Genomic DNA, 22,649 nt, shown 5'->3' on the forward strand with positions numbered 1-22,649 from the left:
ACAGCCGAAGCAAAGGGCAAGCAGGAAGTCGGGGCAAAACAACACACAAAAAAGGATACTTAACAGAACTCTTTTTAAGCTACATGTTTAGTTAATGCAAAGTTGATCCTAAACACATTCCCACGTTGAGGAAGCAGGAAAGGTCAACTGGTACCTGTTTTTAATTAGCGTCTCTCAGAAGTTCATGCGAGGCAGCTGGAGAGAGAAACTCATGAATGGACTTGAACAACATCACACATGAATTAATGCATGACGGTACACACCCAGTTCTACACAGTCAGCTAAAACATCTGGGAACTGCTTAGTACTTCAGATATTTTTCTTCTTTTGGTAATTTGAAACTGCTTTCATCGGAATGATGCTCCTGGAAATGTTACACTCTCATAAAAGCCTCGATCTGACACCCATCGTGCTTTGAGCACACTTCCCAAAGGAGCTAGTTAAATCAACTATATGAAACAGCTGGTGTCACTTTATGTTTTAACACACACTGTGACCTGTTATAGTATTAGAGAGCCTCTGCAGGACAATGGCAACAAAAAGACTGGGTGACCACGGTCACATCACAGCTAAAAAATGTAGCTTTTTAATATGCATGTAAACACCTTTTTCTCATTATTGAGAGGTAAATTCATTGTACTTGCTTAGATAAGACTACCTACATGATGATACAGTCAGTACTTCAATTTAGCTGGTATCTAGCTGATTGTTTAAGAGTGCGGAGGATGATCTGCACCTGTGTTCTTGTGAGCTCTTTTTACGGTGCTTCAGAAGTAATGACAAATGCCACAACTCAACATGGTTTGCTCAAGAGGAACGAGGCACTCTGGTTTCCTTCCACAGACTAAATACCATCAGAGTATTCAGCAAAAGTGTTATGAATGTGAAGGAGTCCATTTTACGTCAGTCTTCATCAACACACGCTGCACTCACTCATGCAAGTCCTAAGAACACATTTCTACACACACCAGCACACAAGCGAACAAAACACACAGCAGCATATAAGCACATACAAGCAAACAACACACACATGGATGGTTATGAACATACACAGAAACTACTGAGCAATATTCAGTCAGTTCACTCCAAATATACCTGAACTCTCAGACACGCTCAGATTTATGTGTACAATCTTACATTAGCCGAGACAAATTATGAGCAAGTAAATGTCTAAAAATGTTTTTAGATTTTAGATGTGTATCAGCGAATGGGATCATTGGAAACTAGGATCTTTTAAGATTTCAGCAGCACTTGGAGTAACATTGTGGGGTTGAATTATTATTCTATTTTATATACCAGAAAGTTTCTGACAGAAACTTGCTGCCTTCACTCAGTCCATGTCTCGTTTACATTCAACGCTCTATGCAACCCGGTATCAGATTTCTTATCTATACATGTCTGCCTTGTCACACAGTACACCTTCATGGTCGTTACAAAAAACAGCTTTTGTTTTCATTCCTGTAACTTCCCAGTAAACTTCAGAGATTCAGGAAGCAAATAAGGACAAAATGGATTTGGAAACACATTTATTTTCAAAGTTTCAAAGTTTGACGTATAAAACAAAAAAATACACTGTTGAAACTGCCTTTAAATGAAAAATATGAATGTTAAGAATACGTGAAGTGTTTAAGGGTTAGTGTTGACTTGATGAATGTTTAACACCTGGTCTTTGACATGACCTCCAAGTCAGTCTAATTGTGTACATCTAAAATATCCTCCATGGTAAGGACAGAGGTATCTTGAAATAAGGCCAAAACAAGTTACATCGAGTCCTAATAAAGGAAGTCAAAGAACAGATAATTGAGGTACCAGAGCTCCTTTCTATTTCATGGGTGTCCAAGCTTCTTTTTAATGGGGACCAAATATGAGACATTTTGGATGCAGTAACATCTCCCCCTGCTGTCGAGTCTGTCGACCAACACTTCAACGCACAAGCCAAGTACGAGCCAACGCCATTGGCTCGACTCGATCACGTGATCAAAACATCATGGCGGCTGCAGTGGTCCGGTCGAGCATGAGCATGCCTTTGAAACTTACTCGAGCTCTGCCGTATTGTCACTTCTGTATCATTTCCAGATTGCGAACTCTGACCAATAGTCTAACAAATCCACACACCGTAGGCTCAACTGACAGGACGATCAACAGACATTTACGGACAGGCATAGGTGAGCTAACACTTTAGCATCACTTCTGAACATGTAGCCGGTGTCAGTGGATGCAGGTCAACGTTTCGATGAATGTGTTTGAATTAAAGTCGAGAAGTAACTCGTCAATATTATAACGTATTTATTTAAAAAACAAGGAAATGAGAAGTTATTTGTGTGTCCAGACGTGGTTATGAAAACTCGCCCTTGTCGCCACGAACTTGATCATTTCTGTGCTTTAAACTTGAATAACGTACTTAAACATGCTGTGTGTCCACAGGTCTTCACCACAATGAAGGAGCTGGTGACTCAGAAACACCTGGAGAAGTGTTAGTTAACTATTGATTTTATTGTGAAAGCGTGACTCTTGAATGTCATAACTTAATATTTACCCCATTTTTTTAAAGGGATGGTAAACTTGGTAGGCTTGCTAAACAAAAAAACTGGAGAAAAAAATAACTTATTTTTTAACAATTAATTATCATTAAATTGTAACATTTAGTTCTGAAAATATGCATATTAAAAGCAAACTGATAGCCCAGATTGAACAAACATGCCATAGGTTCATTACATAAACATAATTCCAAGTTAGATGTGTTTTATTGATTAAATTAGTGAAATTCCAGTAAACAAAGCTGGTCTGACTTTACTTGTGTGTCAGATTACAAGTATAATTATACAAGTATTATAATGTTTGAATTGATCAATTTAAAAAATATTTGACAGACTTGCAGATAAATGTATAATGTTTTTTATGATATGGATTCCAACAAATATTTTACTTGCCTTAGATGTTTTGTGAGGGAGTTTTGTACAGTGAAAACCTGAAAAATGTTGTCAGAGATTTGTGCCATGTGTACTTGATCAATCGTAAATCTTTAATATTCGGACAAACAAGAACATGACCGACTTTCTGACCACTGTTGATATCCAGCAAGTGGCAAATACACACATACCTACATTTTGACATTTGACTCAATGGAGTGTTTTAAAAATATATTTTTGTAAAAGGCTACCTCAGTAAATGAATGCATTACTAAAATCCCCTTTTTGTTGTTATTCAGGGTGAATGTGTTTTTTATAAACCGTTCTGGAGAACGGGTTCCTGTTAAAGCCAAAGTAGGAGACAATGTTCTGTACTTGGCCCACAAGCATGGAATTGAACTCGAAGGTTGGATCAAATCTGGTTCTGTTCTTGGACATTTAGAGCCTATTTTGAAAAACAATTCTCTTGTTTGTTTAGGAGCATGTGAGGCCTCACTTGCCTGCTCGACATGTCAAGTCTATGTCAGCGCTGCTCACTTCGACAAGCTGCCAGAACCCGACGAGAGGTATGTTCTTGTCTAGTCGCCTCCTTTTATTTTCTAATGTATGTTTTTGATTTTCAGGGAAGATGACATGCTGGACATGGCTCCCATGCTTCAGGAGAACTCCCGACTGGGATGTCAGATTATTCTCACCCCGGAGCTCGATGGCATGGAGCTGACTTTGCCCAAAGTTACGCGGAACTTTTATGTCGACGGACACGTGCCCAAACCTCACTGACGCTACACGTTAAGTTGAACGGGGAATAGAAGTGCCGCTTCACTCGGCTCATGTGCTGCTGGTGAAGTAAGGAGGCCGCCGTGATGCTGGCGGAGCCTCAACCATCACCTGGTTTATGTAGAAGATTTCCAGTTAAACACAGAGACAGCAGAGAAGAAGTGAGGTTGATCAAACCATCTAGTGACACGCTGGGTCTACGGGTATCAATGCATAGACATCAAGACATTCACATCAGGATTTCACGTTGGTAGATGACAAGAGTGAATAATTCCAAGTTCTGCTCAGTATATGCCTGCCAAATATATTATTCTTTTAAACTTCGTATCACTGAAAATATATGATCTGTTTTAGTTCTTGTATGAGGATGTCAAGCGGTGCAATTTTTGCAATAAATCCAGAACGGGACAGAAAATGATGGTAAAATGGAGGCTGACTGTTGCTTACTTTTACACTGTACTTTTTAAACAGTCCAGTGTCTCATCCATACACCTGGCATTTATTCCCTTTTTAAATGTGCAATAAAATGATTTTAAAAACGTTTTTGGTAAGTGTTTCTAATTCCACAAAACGATGTTCGTTATGGCGGAGGAATCAAATTATCAAACCACAAACACCTGTGTGGCTTTACCTGGATCACAACACGCGTCGGAACCATTTCTTGGATCAAGTTAACAAACATCCATCTGAGGGAAGGTAAGCAGTCGAATAACCGACCGATTACATGCGTCTCACGTTATGATTCGACCGTCTTTATGGGACTTTTCAAGCAAATATATGGTACTTTAGTACCGTACAGCTAACATCAATCACTAGTTTGTCGGGTGTCGGCGTCTTTGTAATCGAGGCGCTCGCGCCAGCTAGCATCAGGCTCGCGGCTGAGGTGGAGTCCATGTAGAGAGAATCGTTTTAAAACTATGTTGTTTTGGACCCAACAAGGCGTCTTCAAATCCACTCGTGGTAAGTTTATTTTTTTGTTGAAACTGATGATTTATTTTGAAAGTCCAGTATAATTGTGTGATAAACGATATTGTTATTTAACGTAACGATATCAACATTTGTATTATAATGATGCGTTTCGTTTATAATCGCTTTTTTTCTTCACGTCCTGACAGTTACAACTTTTCAACTACAGCAAAATTAATTTGTTTCCTCCATAAAAGAGACACTTTCCCATTAAATCAAACTTTGATTGAAATGATGTCACGGGTGGTTGGATCGTCACCTCCAATGATCAATGTTTCCTCACTCAGGACAAACATCAGAATCAGAAATCCTTTATTTGTCCCGCTACGCTAGGGGAAATTCGGTTTAAACATGGAGAATATTGTGATTTTTTTCTATGTACGCCTGATTCTCTGTTACTCTTATGTCTCTGAAATGTCTAAAAACAATCTACCTTTCTCGGGCATTAGCAATTGATACAACAACCTTTGTTTTCTTCCAGAGACAAATGGAACAAGAGCCCTCCAAATCCTCACTCCATTACCTTTTTCAGGAGGTTTCTAACCTGAGGCTTCAGTGCCATGAAAACCTTGACACTATTGACTCAAGCTTGATTTCCACTTGGCTCAACAACTCCAAAACAGGTAGTTTAACTGTCCCAAATCTCAGCGAGGGTCACAGTCAACAGTCTGGATTTATGATGCCTTGTCAAACTGCAAGTGAGGACATGGATTTGGATGAGCCCGGCCCAGAACGGAGCAGTCCCTGGCGAGTTCTGAGTCTTATCAACCTGCAGTGTGAGAGACTCATGCAGGACGGAGGAGAAGGTAGTGGCAGGTTTCACGATTCAAAGGTGAAATCCAAGAAAAATGACCGGATGGTGGAATCATCGTTTGAAACTTGTCACATTTCTGATCACAGTCAGAGGAGCTGTTGCGTTCCACCTCACACACAAGCTCCACAAGACCTACCAGAAGGTCATGTAGCATCTTCGAAAGACGCGTATTACATGTTGGACGACAGTCAAATGTTGTGTGATGCTATTATTGACAGCACAGCAGAAGAAAGTCAGTTGACTTCGCTCGAAAAGGTGCTGGACACTGCATGTACACTGGACTATAACGGCAACTTTGTTAGTGTGACTGAGGTGCCTTTTGTGTTTCATCTGCCACTGAATACATCATCCTCACCACTTGCACAGGAAGACATGCTCACAGCTCAGTCAAGATGTTCTCTACTCCAAACTCAGGAGAACAAGCAGAGTGCCTCAGATAAATCAACAATTGTTCCTTCTACTTCAAACAACTGTTCCTCTGAGGCAACGCACAGAACCAAGACTCTTAGAAAACAGTCCAACCCAACCCGCAGTGTTAACATCCATGACCAGAATGTCCAGGGAGTTTTCTTCAGGATGGACACAGAATTGGACGACAACAAGGATCAATACCGTCTCCTCATCACGTCAAAGTACAGGTGAGAATCCTGGCTCTCGTGAGCCTTTTTTGAAGTGTTTAAAAATGTGTCTTCTCGACAGTAAGAAGCTCTTGAGGAGTGCTCGGAGGACCCGGAGAAGGACTCGGACGTCCCTGACTCTGAAAACGAGTAGCTTTGATGAAGGGACAGACGTCACAAACAATGGAACTCGTAAGTAATCCAGCAAAACCATGGAACTGATAGCTCCAAAGTGTTCCGCATGTAGCAGGGAACGATTGAAGGCAGAGTAAATCTGTAACAATATCATTTTCTACTCACCCTTATGTTGACTAATGGTTGGATCATTTAAAGAGTAATCTTTCTTTTTAAAATGAAAGACAATCTTAATTTTATTGTAGCGACTAAATGGTCTTCATCCGTATCTTCGTCCAAAATGACACTCCTAAAAACATCCAAATACCTTTGTGGTGTTCATCTCTAATGTCCACCTTGTTTTGAACATGAGGAATTCTGAAAAACAAGTGAACAAATCTATTGATGTTTTTTAGCAGAAGCTGCTAGGCTATCAGCCTAAATCTTGCACGCCTGACCCTTGCAATGGGAGAGATTGATAACTTCAGCTTCAAACCAACTTAGACTATTTAGACGCATTTAAGTTTCTTCAAAACAATTCCTCATGTTCAGGCTTCAATACAAGATGGGCGTTAGAGACAAGCAAACCAGAGTTATTTGGATGTTTTCAGGTGTGTCTTTTTGAAGACTACCACCACTGAGTGATAGTCACTACAATAAACTTTTCTAGCGCCTTTTACACCATCTGTACACTCTTCTTTTACACTCTTTTACATCTTTTACACTCTGCTGCAGGACAAACTGACACACTGGTTTTGCAGTACAGGATCACCTCAGGGGACAGTACTGGTCCCTCTCCTCTTCACCATATACACTTCAGACCTCTACTAAAGTCAAAAAGCCAGGCTTAGAGCCGACTGAACTCATTAATTTCAGGCCTATAATTAAGCTCCCATCTTGTCCAAGATCTTGGAGAAGGTGGTGTCTGAGCAGCTGTCATTGTTCCTGGATCAGAGCAGCATCCATGAGAAGTTTCAGTCTGGCTTCCTAAAACATCACTCTACAGAGACAGCCTTACTGAAAGTGTCCAGTGACATCATGATGTCGGCTGATCCATGTAAATAAAATGTTCTGGTTCTCTTGGATCTGTCCTCAGCCTTTGACACAGTTGATCACCAGATCCTGCTGAGAAGACTGGGGGATGAAGTGGGACTCTCTGGGTCTGTGTTACAGTGGTTCTCGTCATACCTTTCTGGGCGCAGTTTTAGTGTATCTGCAAATCAAATAAGGTCTGAATCAGCGGATAAGTTGTGTAGAGTCCCTCAAGGTTCTGTTCTGGGTCCTTTATTTTTTTTGTTGTACTTGATTCCCCTTGGTAAAATCTTTCAGAGATTTCCTGATTCTTACCACATTTTTGCTGATGACATCTAGCTTTACTGCTCTTTTGATCCAACTGAGCCCCAGAGGCTGAACTGCTTAGTCAATTGTTTGCTAGAAATCAAACAGTGGCTGAGTGAAAACACTTTGCAGCTAAACGTGGACAAAACTGAAGCTCTGGTTATTGCTCCTGATGATAAGGTTCCAGGGTTGAGTCAATACTTGGGTGACTTGGGTCAGTCTGTCAAACTGAGCCTGAGAAACCTGGGTGTTGTATTTTACAAATTTATATCTCTAGTACAACAATGCAAAAAACTGACCAGAAACTGTTTTCTTTAACTGAGAAAAATCTCAAAATTGGGCTCTGAGGTCTGTGGATCAGAATCTACTGATGGTTCCACGCACATGGTTCAGGACCAGAGGAGAGAAATCCTGCTGTTGCTCCTAAGCTTTGGAATGATCTTCCTCTCTCTTTGCGCTTGATGGAGTCTACTGACTCCTTCAAGAAACATCTTAAGACACTTTTATTCGTGCAGGCTTTTCCTTGATTTTCTGGAATGTTCTCTGTGTTATCTTGACCCGTTTAGTATATATTTTATTGAGTATTGTTTCGATTGTTTAAGCGCTTTGTGACCCTGGTCTGGAAAAGCGCTCTATAAATATTAATTACTTACTTACTTACAACTCCGAGCTGAGTCTCATCCAGAAGTATGCTGACAAAACTTCCATTGTTGGATGCATCAATGACAACAAGGAGGACGAGTACAGGAGTCTTATACGTGACTTTGTGGACTGGAGTGAGAGGAACCACTTGCAGCTGAACACCTCAAAGACCAAGGAGGCTGGTCTTGGACTTTGGTAGGTCCAGGACAAAGCCTCGTCCAGAGTCCATCAGAGGCGACGAGGTGGAGATAGTTGACAACTATAAGTACCTCGGTGTGTGGCTGGACAGTAAACTGGACTGGTCCTGCAACACAGACCATGTGTATAAGAAAGTTCAGAGTAGACTGTACTTTCTGAGGAGGCTCCGATCATTTAACATCTGCAGGAAACTCCTTTGCATGTTCTACCAGTCTGTGGTGGCCAGTGTCCTGTTCTATGCTGTGGTGTGTTGTGGTGGGAATGTGTCCAAGAGGAGTGTCTCACAAGTTGAGAGTTACTGTATTTATGAAGGTGAATGAAACTGAAGTGCTTTCTTGCTCCAGTAGAGGGTGACAGATCACCATAATTAGTCTTAACGTTTGCAATAATTTGAATAGTTTATCTAATCAGAGCTTCTATTTTACAAAATATTTAAAGACATTTCAACACAAGTCTAGCAAAAAACACTATCCTGGTCATCATTTAGTGAAGGTATCTAAGTATAAAAGGCTGTTGATCCAAACTATTGCATGGCATGAGTGAAGTATTTGAATTGACTTGAAAAAAGAATGGGGCTTTGTAACCTCATCACTCATCACAAATTTTTTTTTTTGGCTATTCATTTTTCTGGTCTCTCGTAGGGCATAAAGTCTGTGCATCATGCTGCACCAAAAAGACCCCGATGTGGAGAGATGCTGATGATGGAACTCCACTCTGCAATGCATGTGGGATAAGGTAGCTGTGATAAGCAGAACACTTCATTTAATTTTAATATATTTGTTTGTGTCAAAGTCAGTCACTGAACTAAGAGCCATGTTAAACTTTCTTATACCTGTTAAATCATAAAAAAAGTAAAATGTACACATACAAATGCTTGAGTTTTAATTTAAATGTAAATGTTATAACGCCGACTCAATGCAAATTTAATTTAATTTTTTTTTTTTATGAACATTTATTAAGTACATGTGGTTGTCAACACATCTTAACTTTCTCAAATTAATGCATACTTATTTATTAACTTTAACAAGATTATACTTACAGTCATCTTTAGAAGTTAGTGTTGTTTAACATTTTATAAACATTCTCATTAACAAGCTTATCTTTTTCACTGTTTTTCTTCTTCATGAAACTTTGGTAAAAAGATTTGCATTTAGCAATTGGTAGTAAAACTTCATGCATTCTGAATCAAATCACATTGTGTTCTTTGATTCAAGTTTCAATTAATTTAAATATTTCTATGTAAGTAAGTAATAGTTATTTGTAAAGCACTTAAACAATCAAAAGCAATATACATTTAAAAATACCTACACATTAAAAAACTCTAAAAGGCCAAAACATAATACAATAGACAGGAGTCCCAGAAGATTAGGAAGATGAGGATATACTCATTGTATGTGCATAATGAATACACAATGTTAATTGTGTAAGATCATTACTGGACATATACCTGATTGGGTCTTTTACTTAATGTCTTAGGTACAAGAAGTACAGAGTGCGCTGTGGGAACTGCTGGCACATTCCTCGTAAAGAAAGCAACTCTAACGTGTGCTGCCTGAAGTGTGGAACGTCTGTGAGGTCCACGTCTCAGAGGAGATAAACACACGTATCTGAAGAGGTTTTTATCTCCACATGTGGAGGTGTCTAATTTGTCTGGTCCTCCTTGCTCAAGTGAACTTAAGACAACAAACAATTGTCCATTTTTGAGCAAAGTCTGTAATTTTCACTGCTTCTATGTCGATAAACAAGCGACAAACCTATATCCATGTTGTATTTATATAGCGATCTTTAAATTTCTGCTTTGGGTGTTTGCATGATCATTTTTGTTTGTTTGAAGGTGCACAATTTTGTTTGAAAGGGTGATCATTAAAAGAGTTTTTCCTACACGAGGATTCAGTTTGTGTGAATAAGGCGGTAAACAACATGTGGTGATTTAGACAAGTGTATAATGGCAGTCGAGTGATTCTCCCTGACACATAGTTTGTTCAGCCCAGCGTGCAGTCCAGAGTGTGTGGCCTCACACGGCAGAAATTGTTTGAAAACTGTTAATGGGGAAAAACTAGTACCAACCCATTAAGTGTCTATTTTACTTTGAGCTGGAACTAGAAATGGAGTAGTTTTCCATCAATTGTAGAATGTCAAGTTCTTCTCAACAGAAACCTCATCAAATGAATGTTAATATTAAACTAAAACGACTATATATCCAGAGGGATGAATAAAGCTAGTTTTATCGAACAATCAATGTTTAAATAATAAACGATATTCAAATCAATTACAATTTTTGAATCATGGTCATGCATCAGGTCTTAAGTCCTTTCAACCCTCCTCTACCCACCTTTAAAATTTGCATTCATCTTTTTGTTGACAAAAAAAAAGAAGTTTTTGGGTCATTCAGCAGAAGAAGCACAGAAGAAGGAAGATGTAGAGCTACATGATTCATGAGACATTAACAGACTCCACACATGTCACACTGGTGGAGTCAGTGGTGCTGGGCATCATCTGTCAGCTAAAGTGTTTCTACTGAGGAGGTGGGAGGGACAGAGGCGGAGGACTCCTAAAAAGTCCAAGAGGTTCAGTCACACTCGCAGTGAATCAAAGCGGAGAGGAGGGTCTGCGACCCTTCTGGAGCGAACTCTTGCTCCAAGCATGACCCTGGACGACAGAGCAGCGCAGAGCAGGGAAGGCTTGAAGGATGAAGGTCCACAGGAGACTGTTGACCACAGATCACAGCGGCAGGAGACCTCAGGCCAGACGGGGGTCTTGCTCAAGCCCCCCTTCTCCTACATCGCCCTCATCACGATGGCAATCCTTCAGAGCCCCAAGAAGAGACTGACCCTAAGCGAGATCTGCGACTTCATCAGCAGGCGCTTCAGGTACTACCGGGAGAAGTTCCCCGTCTGGCAGAACTCCATCCGACACAACCTCTCTCTCAACGACTGCTTCATCAAAACACCACGAGAGCCCGGGGATCCCGGGAAGGGGAACTTCTGGACTCTAGACCCCATGTCTGCAGGCATGTTTGAAAACGGGAGTTTTCTCCGCAGGAGGAAGCGCTTCAAGCGTCAGCAGGACCACCTAAGGATGGGGAGGGGGATGATGTCGGTCTTTCCTTTCTACGGATCTCATGGATACTCAGCTGGACCAGACTCGTGCCACGACTTGGACTTCATGCGAGCGCACAGCGGTTTTCCGACCCTTTCGTACGTCATCAAGAGTTTCCCGTCACCTTTCGGTGCTGCGGGCCACTGCCCGGGTACTAGGGTCTCACCCGTGGCCCCTCAGCCCCCCTTCTTCTCTCCGCTGGTCGTCCCTGCTGTCATTCGCAGATAACCTTTCAGTGGAGTTGATACATTTTAATCTAAATTAAAAGTTTTACTTCACTTCAACTCTTTGTTGATGATCATCTATTTTTTAAATAGAAATTAACCTCAGTATTTATTATACTTCAATCATTTCGACTGAGAAGTTTTGCGTGAAGAAAAAGTAGAGCTAAATTTAGTACTTTTTTTTTTTTTTTCTGTTAACACGTTTTTTTAATTAGTTATCTTTTATATACCATCTATCCATCCTTTTTTACCGCTTAACCCCTCATGGAGGTTGCGGGGGCTGTAGCTCATCCCAGTTAATCCGGGCGAGAGGCGTGGAACCATCCACACACACACTCATGCCTACGGAAAATTTCCAAAAGTTCCTAAACAACCTCTCTATGGCAACGAGCATTAAAAAGGTACTATCGACTTGTTTTCTGCTTTTATTTCCGCACGCACGCATGCACGCACGTACAATAATTTAAACACAATTTTTTTTTTTTAAATAGAGGCACAGGCTCACGGATGACATTTTGAATTGATTGTTTAACTATAGATTGAGTAAAAGGAATCTGACAATTTAAAGGCATGTATTTATTATGACGAGATATAAAACACAAAACTGAAGCAGGAGCGTTTGCTATTGTGTAAAAGTTGACCAGCATAAGAAAAAAAAAAAAAAAAGGGAATACAATCAGTAGTTATAGATGTTTGTAATATCAAAACTTCATCACTCAATTGGTTGTTTTTATGAATAAAATTGCCTTTTTTTCTATTTGATAGTTATTTTTAATATAAAATATGTATGCAGTGTTTTTAATAAGTTTAAAAAAATGAAGGTATAATAATTTAACCTGAAGCCATCAAGAAGCTATTTTGACAATATAATGCCCGGTTTTAATCTGAAGTATAGTATGAAACATTGTTCATGTAAGTAAACAATGTTTCCATTTAATTTCGTTTATTTTGTGTTGAGTTTTTAACAATAATTGTTCTATTCATGATCCAAGTGTATTTTTACTTAATAAAATAAAGTGATATAAATATGTAGAGAAAATAGTTTAAGAACAATATCAGTAAGAATCAGATATTTCAATCTAACCTTAGACAAAAACATCATTAATCTTGCACAAGGAATGAAGAAACAAACACAGAAAAATCTCAAGTATTCGAAAACTACAACACAATAAATAAAAGAGTAATACACAGTTTCCCTTTTTGTGAAAGAGAACATACAACAGCAAAATAACACTGACTTTGTCTGTTCATGTCTGAGTTTGTTTATATCACCGGTAATGTTGGTAGGAAATCCCAGCTGAGGTGGGAAATCTGCCGCTTAGCAGCTTCTCTGCTGTCGTCTCCTTCCTCAGTTATCACTCTTTGCTTTCTCTGGCACACTGGAGTGTATTTCATGTTGCAAAGACGTTAAAGAAGGATTTAGAGGAAAAGGACACAGATGATGACATGTGAAATGATGTGAAAAATAATTATTGAACTCATCAATAATGATGATTTAACAAAAAACTATGTATAAAAAGAAGAATAGTTGGAAATATATAAGACATTTTAAAAGTAATAAAATGCAAAAATTATGACTGTAATAACAGATCACAAATATGGCAATATTTGACACCCTAAAATATTGACCATGGATTTATTTCTGCTACATAAGAAAATGTAAAAATATAGTCCACTGCAAAAATATCACCAACATGTTTAAAATCTTAAAATGTTTTTGAATTTAGAAGTCCTTATTCAACATAATTTAATTGAACTACCGCACTGTGCTAGCATGTTTAATTACATCAATCCAACGTAGAAGCTTTATTCTTTATTCACCTACAAAACGAGTGACACATAAACATTTCAACATTGAAGCTCTACAAGCACTTCCTGCAGGTCCTTTTTGTTTGAGGGATTCAGTTCATCTGAGGATTAAAAAACACATATTAATAATTACAATCATTTAAAGCTGTCCCTGAGAGGTTAAGTTCCCAGAACATATTGTCAGTGTGAGAGTATGACTTCACACTGTTTAACAAGAACGATGAATGAATCCGTTATTAAATTCAATCACTGTTTGTTTTGTTCTGCACATGAAGAGATGTGGGTGGAGTGTAAAAGCACTTAAATAGAACGTTTTGCACCTGAAATAAACATTTAAATCTGAAGCCCATAAACATCACAAATATCCCTCTATTTTCTTCACCTCCCATTTCCCTTCTCCTCTTTCCAAATCACTTCTTCTGCACTCGGCATGTCCTCCTGTGCTCAGCGCTCGTAAAGCTCAGACCTGACAGGTGCTGTGGAGTCGAGCCAGAGATCCCTAATGAGCTCCTGATGATTCTTTCATTATTTATGTTTCCTTCACCAGCTGCAGAAACACTCCCTGAATCAGCTGAACAAACATCTGGAAGAGTTTTTTTTTTTTTTTTTCCAAAAGAGCCCATTTTGAGTAATATTATAAAAGAGGACAGGACAGAGTTGAAAGTAGATTTGTCAGCTGTAGATTCCGGCTCAGCTCATGTGGGTCAAATGACTTTGTATTTACTCCTTTTATACCTGTTATAAGCCGCGGCCTTTAAAGTAGAGGTGCTGAATCTCATTGCTTTCGCAAAACCTGGAATCAACATGTTGTTAACAAGTCCTGGGAAGAGTTGTTGGGTATTATACTGGTATGATGAGTCACAGTTATTGGAAGATGGTGGGTTGCAAAACAAAAGAAAACACAAAACATAAACAGAAAAGTGTCAGAGGACCAATCCTCTAGGTCAGTGATTCCCAACCTGTGGGCCACGAAGGTATTGCAAGTGGGCCGCAAAATCGTTTCCAAAATGGTATCAATTTTTTGTGGGTGGATGTAATTATATGAAAATAAAAATACACATAATAATGTTTTAAATGTTAAGTATATTCAAAAGATCCCGCTCTGCGCGCCTGTCAGTGACGGGGCGTCGTCAGTGACGTCATCGGTGCTGAATGTGGGACTTCTTAATGTTCGCTCCATTACTAATAAATCCTTTATTCTTAATGATCTTTTCACAAGAGTTAATTTGGATTTATTATGTCTTTCTGAGACTTGGCAGAGAGAGGAAGAGTTTATTCATCTGAACGAATTCTTTCCAGTAGGGAGCGCTGTTCTGGGGAAGCCTCGCCTCTCTGGTCGTGGGGGAGGTCTTGCTACTGTTTTTAGGGAGAGTTGTTCTTGCAAAGTGATTCAGACACAGGAATTCACTTCTTTTGAATCTCAGATGATCTTGGTTGGTTCTACAAGACCTTTCTATTGTGTGTCAATCTACCGCCCGCCTGGTCCTGCGGCGATGTTCTTGAAAGACTTTAGTGACTTCTTATCTTCCATTATTCAAATGGAATCTGTTCTTATTCTTGGAGACTTTAATCTTCATGTTGATGACGTCACATCTTGTTCTGCTAAAGAACTTTTAACTTTAACTGAAGCCTTTAATTTTGAGCAACATGTTTCTGAACCCACTCATCAAAAAGGCCACATTTTAGACTTAGTTTTTACTCTTGGCCTGGCCATTTCTAATGTATCTGTACATGATGTCCATTTAGTGATCATTCTCTTGTCTTGTTTAACCTGGACTTCATCCCTGAACCTAAGCCTTTGAAAGTTAAGTCTCAGAGGCGTGTCATCTCAGCCGATACTGCAGACAGTTTTTCTGCTATGTTTGACGCTCTTTCCTTTGATGACTGCCCAGACGTGGACAGTTTGATTCACTGTTTCACTGGTCATTGTGTTGAAATACTGGATCAAGTGGCACCTGTTAAATCGAACTTGAAAATTCAGAAAAAACGGTGCCCTTGGACAAATGAAGATCTCCTGAGTCTGAAGAGACTTTGTCGAAAGACTGAGCGTCTCTGGAAGTCCACTAAACTTGAGGTGCACAGACATCACCTCAGGGATCTGTTGACTTCTTACAATGAGATGGTAGAAACTGCTAGATCTGATTACATCAGAAAACTGGTAGCAGCAAATAGGAAAAACCCCAAAGTTTTGTTTGACACGATTAATTCTCTTGTGTCTCCTGCTCCTCAAATCACGCCTGTCTTCTTTGAAGCTGACAGCAATGCATTGTTGAGATTTTTCATTGCCAAAATTAAATTGATCAAAGAGAAAATCTCTCCCCCTTTGTTTGGAACCCCTACTGTCTCTGAGCCCATCTCCTCCTCTTGGTCCTCCTTCACTGCTGTATCTTCGGGTGATATTTCAGCACTAGTGAACAAGATGAAACCATCCTCTTGCTCAGATGACGTCCTTCCTTGTAGGCTTTTTATCAAAGTATTTGATGTAATTGGCCCCTGGGTTACCAATATGGTGAACCTCTCCCTTTCCACAGGGGTTTTTCCCAATGCATTTAAACATGCCATTGTGGAGCCTCTGCTCAAAAAACCAGGCTTAGACCCAACTGACCTCAGTAATTTCAGGCCTATTTCTAAGCTCCCTTTCTTGTCCAAGATCTTGGAGAAGGTGGTGTCTGAGCAGCTGTCTTTGTTCCTGGATCAGAGCGACATTCATGAGAAGTTTCAGTCTGGCTTCCGTAAACATCACTCTACGGAGACAGCTTTATTGAAAGTGTCCAGTGACATCATGATGTCGGCTGACTTGGGTAAATTCACTGTTCTGGTGCTCTTGGATCTGTCCTCAGCCTTTGACACAGTTGATCACCAGATCCTGCTGAGAAGACTAAGGGATGAAGTGGGACTGTCTGGGTCTGTGTTAGAATGGTTCTCATCTTACCTTTCTGGGCGCAGTTTTAGTGTATCTGCCGATCAAATGAGGTCTCAATCGGCAGATCTGTTGTGTGGAGTCCCTCAAGGTTCTGTTCTGGTTCCTTTATTGTTTTTGCTGTACTTGATTCCCCTCGGTAAAATCATTCAGAGATTTCCAGATGTTTCTTATCACATTTTTGCTGATGACATCCAGCTCTACTGCTCTTTTGACCCAACTGAGCCCCAAAGGCTGAACAGCTTAGTCAATTGTTTGCTAGAAATCAAACAATGGCTGAGTGAAAACACTTTACAGCTAAATGTGGACAAAACTGAAACTCTGGTGATTGCTCCTGATGATAAGATTCCAGGGTTGAGTCAGTACTTGGGTGACTTAGGTCAGTCTGTCAAACTGAGCCTGAAAAACCTGGGTGTTGTATTTGATAAAGACATGTCTCTTGTTCGACACTGCAGAAAACTGACCAGAAACTGTTTCCTTCAACTGAGAAAAATCTCTAAACTTAGGAAAATGTTGTCGGAACATGATCTGGAGCTTGTAATCCATGCGTTTGTTTCTTCTCGTCTGGACTATTGTAACAGTTTGTTTTCATGTCTTAACAAGAAGGAGCTGTCTCGCCTGCAGTTGATTCAGAACTCTGCAGCGAGAATTCTGACCTGCTCAAGTAGGAGAACTCACATTTCTCCGATCCTTAAAACTCTTCACTGGCTTCCAGTTTCTTTCAGGATCAACTTTAAAATTCTGGTTCTTACTTTCAGAGCTATTCATGGTCAGGCTCCTCCTTACATCACTGATCTGATCCAGCCTTACACCCCAGCTCGGGCTCTGAGGTCTGTGGATCAGAATCTACTTATGGTTCCACGCACACGGCTCAGGACCAGAGGAGAGAAATCTTTTCAGGCTGTTGCTCCTAAGCTTTGGAACGATCTTCCTCTCTCTTTGCGCTTGATGGAGTCTACTGACTCCTTTAAGAAACACCTTAAGACGTTTCTATTTGTTCAGGCTTTTCCTTGAATTTCTCGAACTCCTGTGTTGTTCTCAGTATTATCTTGATCTTTAAAGTATATACTTTTTTGAGTATTGTTTTGATTGTCTAAGCGCTTTGTGACGAAAAGCGCTATATAAATAAATATTACTTACTTACTTACTATATTAAACATTTTCAAATATTCTTTTCATTATATATTTTTTCCTTCAAGTATTATACATGTGAAGAGGAAATGAGAACGCATTATATTACCTTTGTATTTATGGGGTGGCAGGTGGGACGCAAAGGTTTTTGAGACTTAAAAGTGTGGCCTGAGTTGGAAAAGGTTGGGGACCACTGCTCTAGGTTGATTAACAGTTTTCCTGACTCAAAAATATAGTGTTTTAACTCCAACAAAAAACACATCAACACAAACTGTCACAACAGTCACATGTCATTTGCTAAACTTTAGTGATTGAATCGAATGATGTGTTTTTTTAAACTAATGTTTTCCTCTCTATATGCTAGTCTTCCTACAATTATTAACACATAGCCAGAGGGGATTGAAAACAGACAACATCTAGTGCTGTTATACAGCACATTATAATGACCTGATATAACCTGCAGGACTAAAGTTTTCTTGCATTATTAAGAGTCACACACTGATGAAGCGGCCCACAGCAGAATGGAAACCAGGTTACGGCTATGAAACTTAATAGATGTGATAACAAACAACAAATTGATCTACTAAACTTTTATTGATTTGGCACCAGCCTAGTTCTTAGTTTATATGTCTGTACACAAACTCACTCGTGTTCTTCCTCCCGATTGTTTCTTGCCATCGTACCCATACATGGTAGTTTTTAAATTTAATTTTAAGAAATGTTGTCATCAAGTGGAGGGAGTTAGAGAAAGCTGTGAGGAGCACCTCAGGGAAGTGATAAAGAGGAGACCGAGGAGGACCGATGGAGGCGAGATCGTTCACAGGTTGTTCAGGAGATTTACAAAAGTGATAGCAGTTCTGATAATGAAGAAGTTCAGTCTACTACTAGCTACTATTGTCAAAACCACCAATGTGTTCCTTTAAATTTCCGTCTTATTTATTTTTTCCAAGTTGTCTTTCCAATTAGAAAAATCCTGTTCTCAGCTTTTCTAGATTTTCAAGAGTTTATTTTTATGTACAGATTCAAAACAAATGAAATTCTAAAGTCTGGGGAATCATCATCCTTCTGGAAACACACGAACAGTAACCGGACATGTTTTGACAGGTGGTCTACACTAGTTAATACTGTATCATAGGACACCGCAAGAGTTCCTGGAGGGATGGAAGAAGTGAACAAATGTGCGTGTGAGGAGATTTGTTTGTGTTTTGTCAAAGTGGGAATGACAGACGTCAAGGCCAAACATGCACATCCACACCCACACACACACACACAGACAGACAGACACACACACACTCAGGGAGAAGCAAAGTGCTTCATGAAACATGACAGTTATTTTTGTCACAGATCATCAAGTGGTCTTCAGTCTCTCTCAGTTTTCACAAACTACTGAAGACTTGGTCGAAACATCTGGTGGACAGATGTGTATCCCTCTTGCCATTTCTCTTTCTTTAAGGCGGATTTGGTGTTAATCCCTCTCTCCTCCACCTGGTCTGGACCACCCAGATCCTGAGTGGTGCAGCAGTGGCCCACCAGCAGAGCACATGTCTGCGTATGCAAGTGTGCATTTTCCAACATTTGGTTAACAACACTGGGACTCAGCATCCGTGGGACCAACAGCAGGTATTTAAATATACGTGGGTTCAATGTGTTTAAATATCAACATACTATCTATAAAATAAATACATTAAAACATGTAATGACCATACCTAGGTTTCTATACATAACCATTTAGATTTGCCACATTACAGGATGCATTTCGTTTTTCCTGCACCTATTTTCTTCCCCTTCTTTCAATCTTTTCAACTTTTTTCCTCCCAAAAGTAATTGACAAAACTTACATTTAAAACATCATGTTTTATATTTATTCCGATTTTTCATGTATTCTGTCCATCATTTAATCCCTCATACTAATGATTGGTTGGCTTTTAAATTGTATACATTGAACAGATCTTGATTATCTTTTGTTATTGTTATTGTTTTATATTGTTTTTAATGCATTTCTGATCTGTCAGTAGATGTAAGGCGATGAATAAATGTATTTAAAAAAATGAATCCCACCTTACTTACAATTATGTCTTTAATGTTTAAGACAAGTTCCATCTGACAGTTACAGTAATTGACATTTTTAACTTACCTGACAATCGTTTTTTTTGTTATAGCTAAACAGTTTTAGTTTTATGAGTAGATTTGCCATTTTTGTGAAGGATAAATCTTCCAAACCCAGTTTTCTGAACTCGGTGGAAATGATGACGTACTTCAGGACCCAGACATGATGCAGGACTGGGTGATGTTTTGTCGCCATCTAGTGAGAAAAGACGAACAATATAAACGATACAATTTCTCCATTAATGTCAGTGACCAGAGCTACAATATGAATTAAGGTGTAGGAAGGTGTTGCATTTAGGCAACACCGCTTTCTATTTGCCTCTATTTGCAATGACACTTCATGATTTAACTTTGTAAAAAAGCATTACCACTTAATAAACCATTAATGTATCGCTGTAACTAATCAACTATCAACCAGGGCTGGAAGTACAAAGATAGTTAAGCATCTTTCATGTAATGTTTTGTCCTCAGTTGCTAGTGATCAAATGATACTCACACATAAATAGTTTTCCAAAGTCAGGTCAATACATACACTGTGTGCACAATCATTAGGCAAGTGAGTATTTACATCATATCATCATTTCATATATATATTTTCACCTTCAAACTGTGTAATCTCGAGTGCTTATGGGATTAAATATGAGATGATGTGTATTTGTGGCCTAAGGATATCAGGTCGTGAATAATCGTTAGGCGCCTTATATTCCTCAAGTAAATTAGGCCAAAAATATTAAACAGGTCAAAAATTGTGGAAAAGTATTTCAGATAAGAAAAGTATTTCAGCTATTGGGTGTTACCACAGAACCATCAAACCTTTATTATACATAGCAATCAAGGCCACAAGAACCGCATTGAGGACAATAGACGCATAATAACAGCCAAAGATTTGAGAAACCAACATGAAGCTCATAGGAACCGTTTATCCTCCAGTGCTGTCATATTTCAGAACTTCAACCTACCCAGAGTGCTCAGGAACACAAGATGTGCTTACAGACATGGCCAAGGTAAAGAAGGCTAAAACCAGACCACAACTGAACTAAACACACAAGTTGAAAGTTTAAAAATTGGGCCACAGAACTTCCTAGGATAGATGTTTCAAAGGTTTCATGAACTGATGAGATAAGAGTGACTCTTGATGGACCAGACAGATGATACAGGTCAGTAACGGACACATAGCTCCACCACCACTCCGACCAAGAGCAGTGTAGTTGTTTAATAATAAAATGAATGACTTGTCTAACTTGTCTAATGATTGTGACTGAGCAACATGTTATTCACTGCGTCCTTGTGTTCCAAACCAGCGAGCAGGTTCAGAGGAAGTGTGTATTTTGAATAAACTCTGAAAAGTGAAGACTGTGGAGATTTAGTGGAAAAGTGATACACATTTTCCTATTATTGCACGACGGGGGTCAGGCAGGTGATCGGGTCCCCCACAACGATGCAATATCACAGTGGAAATTGGCTCTGACGGCAGAGCTGAAATTTCAGATGAATTGTTGCCTACCATGACCCTGTGTCGAAAAAAACTGTATTTGTACTATAAATCACATATATTTATATCAACATTTTTTAATTGAATTCTTATCTGGATACTTGTGATACTTTTTTGTACACGTCTGAACACAGCAGCTTTCAACGATGTGGCTGATCTATGGATTTATGGACCAGAAGTTCAATAGCAGGAAGCACAAGAAGTAACAGAGGAGCAAAAGAGATAGTTTGTGGAAGAAAAGGTAATGGTAAAAAAAAAAAAAAAATCAGCTTGCTAATAGCCGTGACAAGAAGAAGATAATGCCAATTTGTCTTTGTCAGGTGATGGAAAACACATAATCTACACTCTATATATATTTTTGTGTACCATCTGTTTGTTTTATTCATGTGTGCACTATAGTCTGGAAATTATATGAAATTACTTCAATTTTCCATGTGCTCACCACCTGTTAGAGCAGCTGAAGTGGCCATGGTGTGACGTGACCCGGGTGATGGCCAAAGGCAAGAACGTTGGTGTCCTGATTGTCCACTGAAAAAGCTAGAACTAGGGACATGGAACGGAGTGTTCAAGTGAACAATGTGTAGAAGTATTTTTCAAATGTGGTCTTAGGATCTGATTCTCATCTGTTATTCTGGGTAACACTCTGTCTCCAGCTGAGAAAGTCAAACCTGAGACACGACACAATAAAGGAAATCTCTTCCTGGATCTCTTTGATCCGTGCTTTTTCTTCTGGACCGTCCATGTGGGAGCGTGGCGCTGCTGCCTTTACACCTGCGACCGTGGCAGATACATCCTGAGGAAAACCTCACCACCAGAAACCATACAAACCCCCCCCCCCCCCCCCCCCCCCGCACTAGACTGCCCTGCTCAACCAGGAAGTGTGCACAGGAAACAGCTGTCCCTCACGTCCGCTGGTTTGGTCTGAGCCAGGTGCATCCTGGGAATGGAGTGATGTGTGACCGTCCACATGGAGCTGATGCGCTTCGAGAGTAACTCTGGGTAACATGATGCTCTTCAGAAAAATCAAGCAATTATATCAAGAATTATAAAAATAATTGGAAAGTATTTTCAATCATGTCATTCTCTATATGGATTTACTTTTAAGGACTCTAACCGACATTTTAATTAATATCTTTTTTCTAACAATTCAATTCAATTCAATTCAATTTTATTTAAAGTGTCTTATCATAACAAAGTAATCTCAGGACACTATACAGTTGAAATAAGACTACAGTTGATTAAGGAAAAATAGATCCCAGCAATTCAACAAAGAGCAAGAAACAAAACACTGTACAGTGAGCTATACAGTGAGCTATGGCGAGGAAAAACGTCCTTTTAGAAGGCAGAAACCTCGAGCGGAACCAGACTCATTGTTGACGGCCTGCCGCTTTGACCGGCTGGGAGGAAGGATGGGGGGGTAGACAGATGGATAAGGAGAGGAGTGAGGGAGGATATAGTGAGCGAAAAGAGGAGAGTGTAGGTGAGTCCATGGA

At 39.6% G+C, this 22,649-nt stretch overlaps 3 protein-coding genes across 4 annotated transcripts in view; all 3 read left to right on the forward strand.

Annotated features, from left to right (window-relative positions):
* Positions 1-1,999: 1,999 nt before the first annotated feature.
* Positions 2,000-22,649, forward strand: part of fdx2 (ferredoxin 2) — an 81,758-nt gene continuing 61,108 nt past the window's right edge. Inside the window, exons 1-5 of one of the 2 annotated variants that reach the window (XM_087799332.1) lie at positions 2,000-2,165; positions 2,425-2,473; positions 3,209-3,315; positions 3,388-3,475; positions 3,533-3,697. In XM_087799332.1, the coding sequence (XP_087655458.1) occupies positions 2,015-2,165; positions 2,425-2,473; positions 3,209-3,315; positions 3,388-3,475; positions 3,533-3,689 (552 nt within the window). In that variant the 5' untranslated portion in view covers positions 2,000-2,014 and the 3' untranslated portion in view covers positions 3,690-3,697. Of the gene's footprint in view, positions 2,166-2,424; positions 2,474-3,208; positions 3,316-3,387; positions 3,476-3,532; positions 4,227-22,649 lie in introns of those variants that run through there. The other variant, XM_087799324.1, reaches the window with a different exon arrangement.
* Positions 4,573-10,092, forward strand: zglp1 (zinc finger GATA like protein 1). Its single transcript, XM_087802147.1, has 7 exons — positions 4,573-4,646; positions 5,134-5,458; positions 5,553-5,608; positions 5,833-6,104; positions 6,166-6,275; positions 9,017-9,110; positions 9,852-10,092. Exons 2-7 carry the CDS (start codon positions 5,140-5,142, stop codon positions 9,970-9,972), a joined length of 972 nt encoding a protein of 323 aa, XP_087658273.1. The 5' UTR covers positions 4,573-4,646; positions 5,134-5,139; the 3' UTR covers positions 9,973-10,092.
* LOC148088727 (forkhead box protein D2-like) lies at positions 10,993-11,702 on the forward strand. Its single transcript, XM_087803348.1, has one exon. It carries the CDS (start codon positions 11,019-11,021, stop codon positions 11,700-11,702), a length of 684 nt encoding a protein of 227 aa, XP_087659474.1. The 5' UTR covers positions 10,993-11,018.

The sequence above is a fragment of the Callionymus lyra genome, chromosome 1 (genome assembly GCF_982586985.1).
Source record: "Callionymus lyra chromosome 1, fCalLyr1.hap1.1, whole genome shotgun sequence".
In the NCBI taxonomy this organism is placed as follows: domain Eukaryota; kingdom Metazoa; phylum Chordata; class Actinopteri; order Syngnathiformes; family Callionymidae; genus Callionymus; species Callionymus lyra.

Bases quoted from the DNA above. Each gene is read 5' to 3' on its own strand.
- zglp1 (XM_087802147.1), top strand. From the start codon at position 5,140: ATGGAACAAGAGCCCTCCAAATCCTCACTCCATTACCTTTTTCAGGAG. The intron at 6,105-6,165 runs GTGAGAATCCTG...TCTTCTCGACAG, and splicing joins CTCATCACGTCAAAGTACAG to TAAGAAGCTCTTGAGGAGTG. The intron at 6,276-9,016 runs GTAAGTAATCCA...GGTCTCTCGTAG, and splicing joins CGTCACAAACAATGGAACTC to GGCATAAAGTCTGTGCATCA.
- LOC148088727 (XM_087803348.1), top strand. From the start codon at position 11,019: ATGACCCTGGACGACAGAGCAGCGCAGAGCAGGGAAGGCTTGAAGGAT.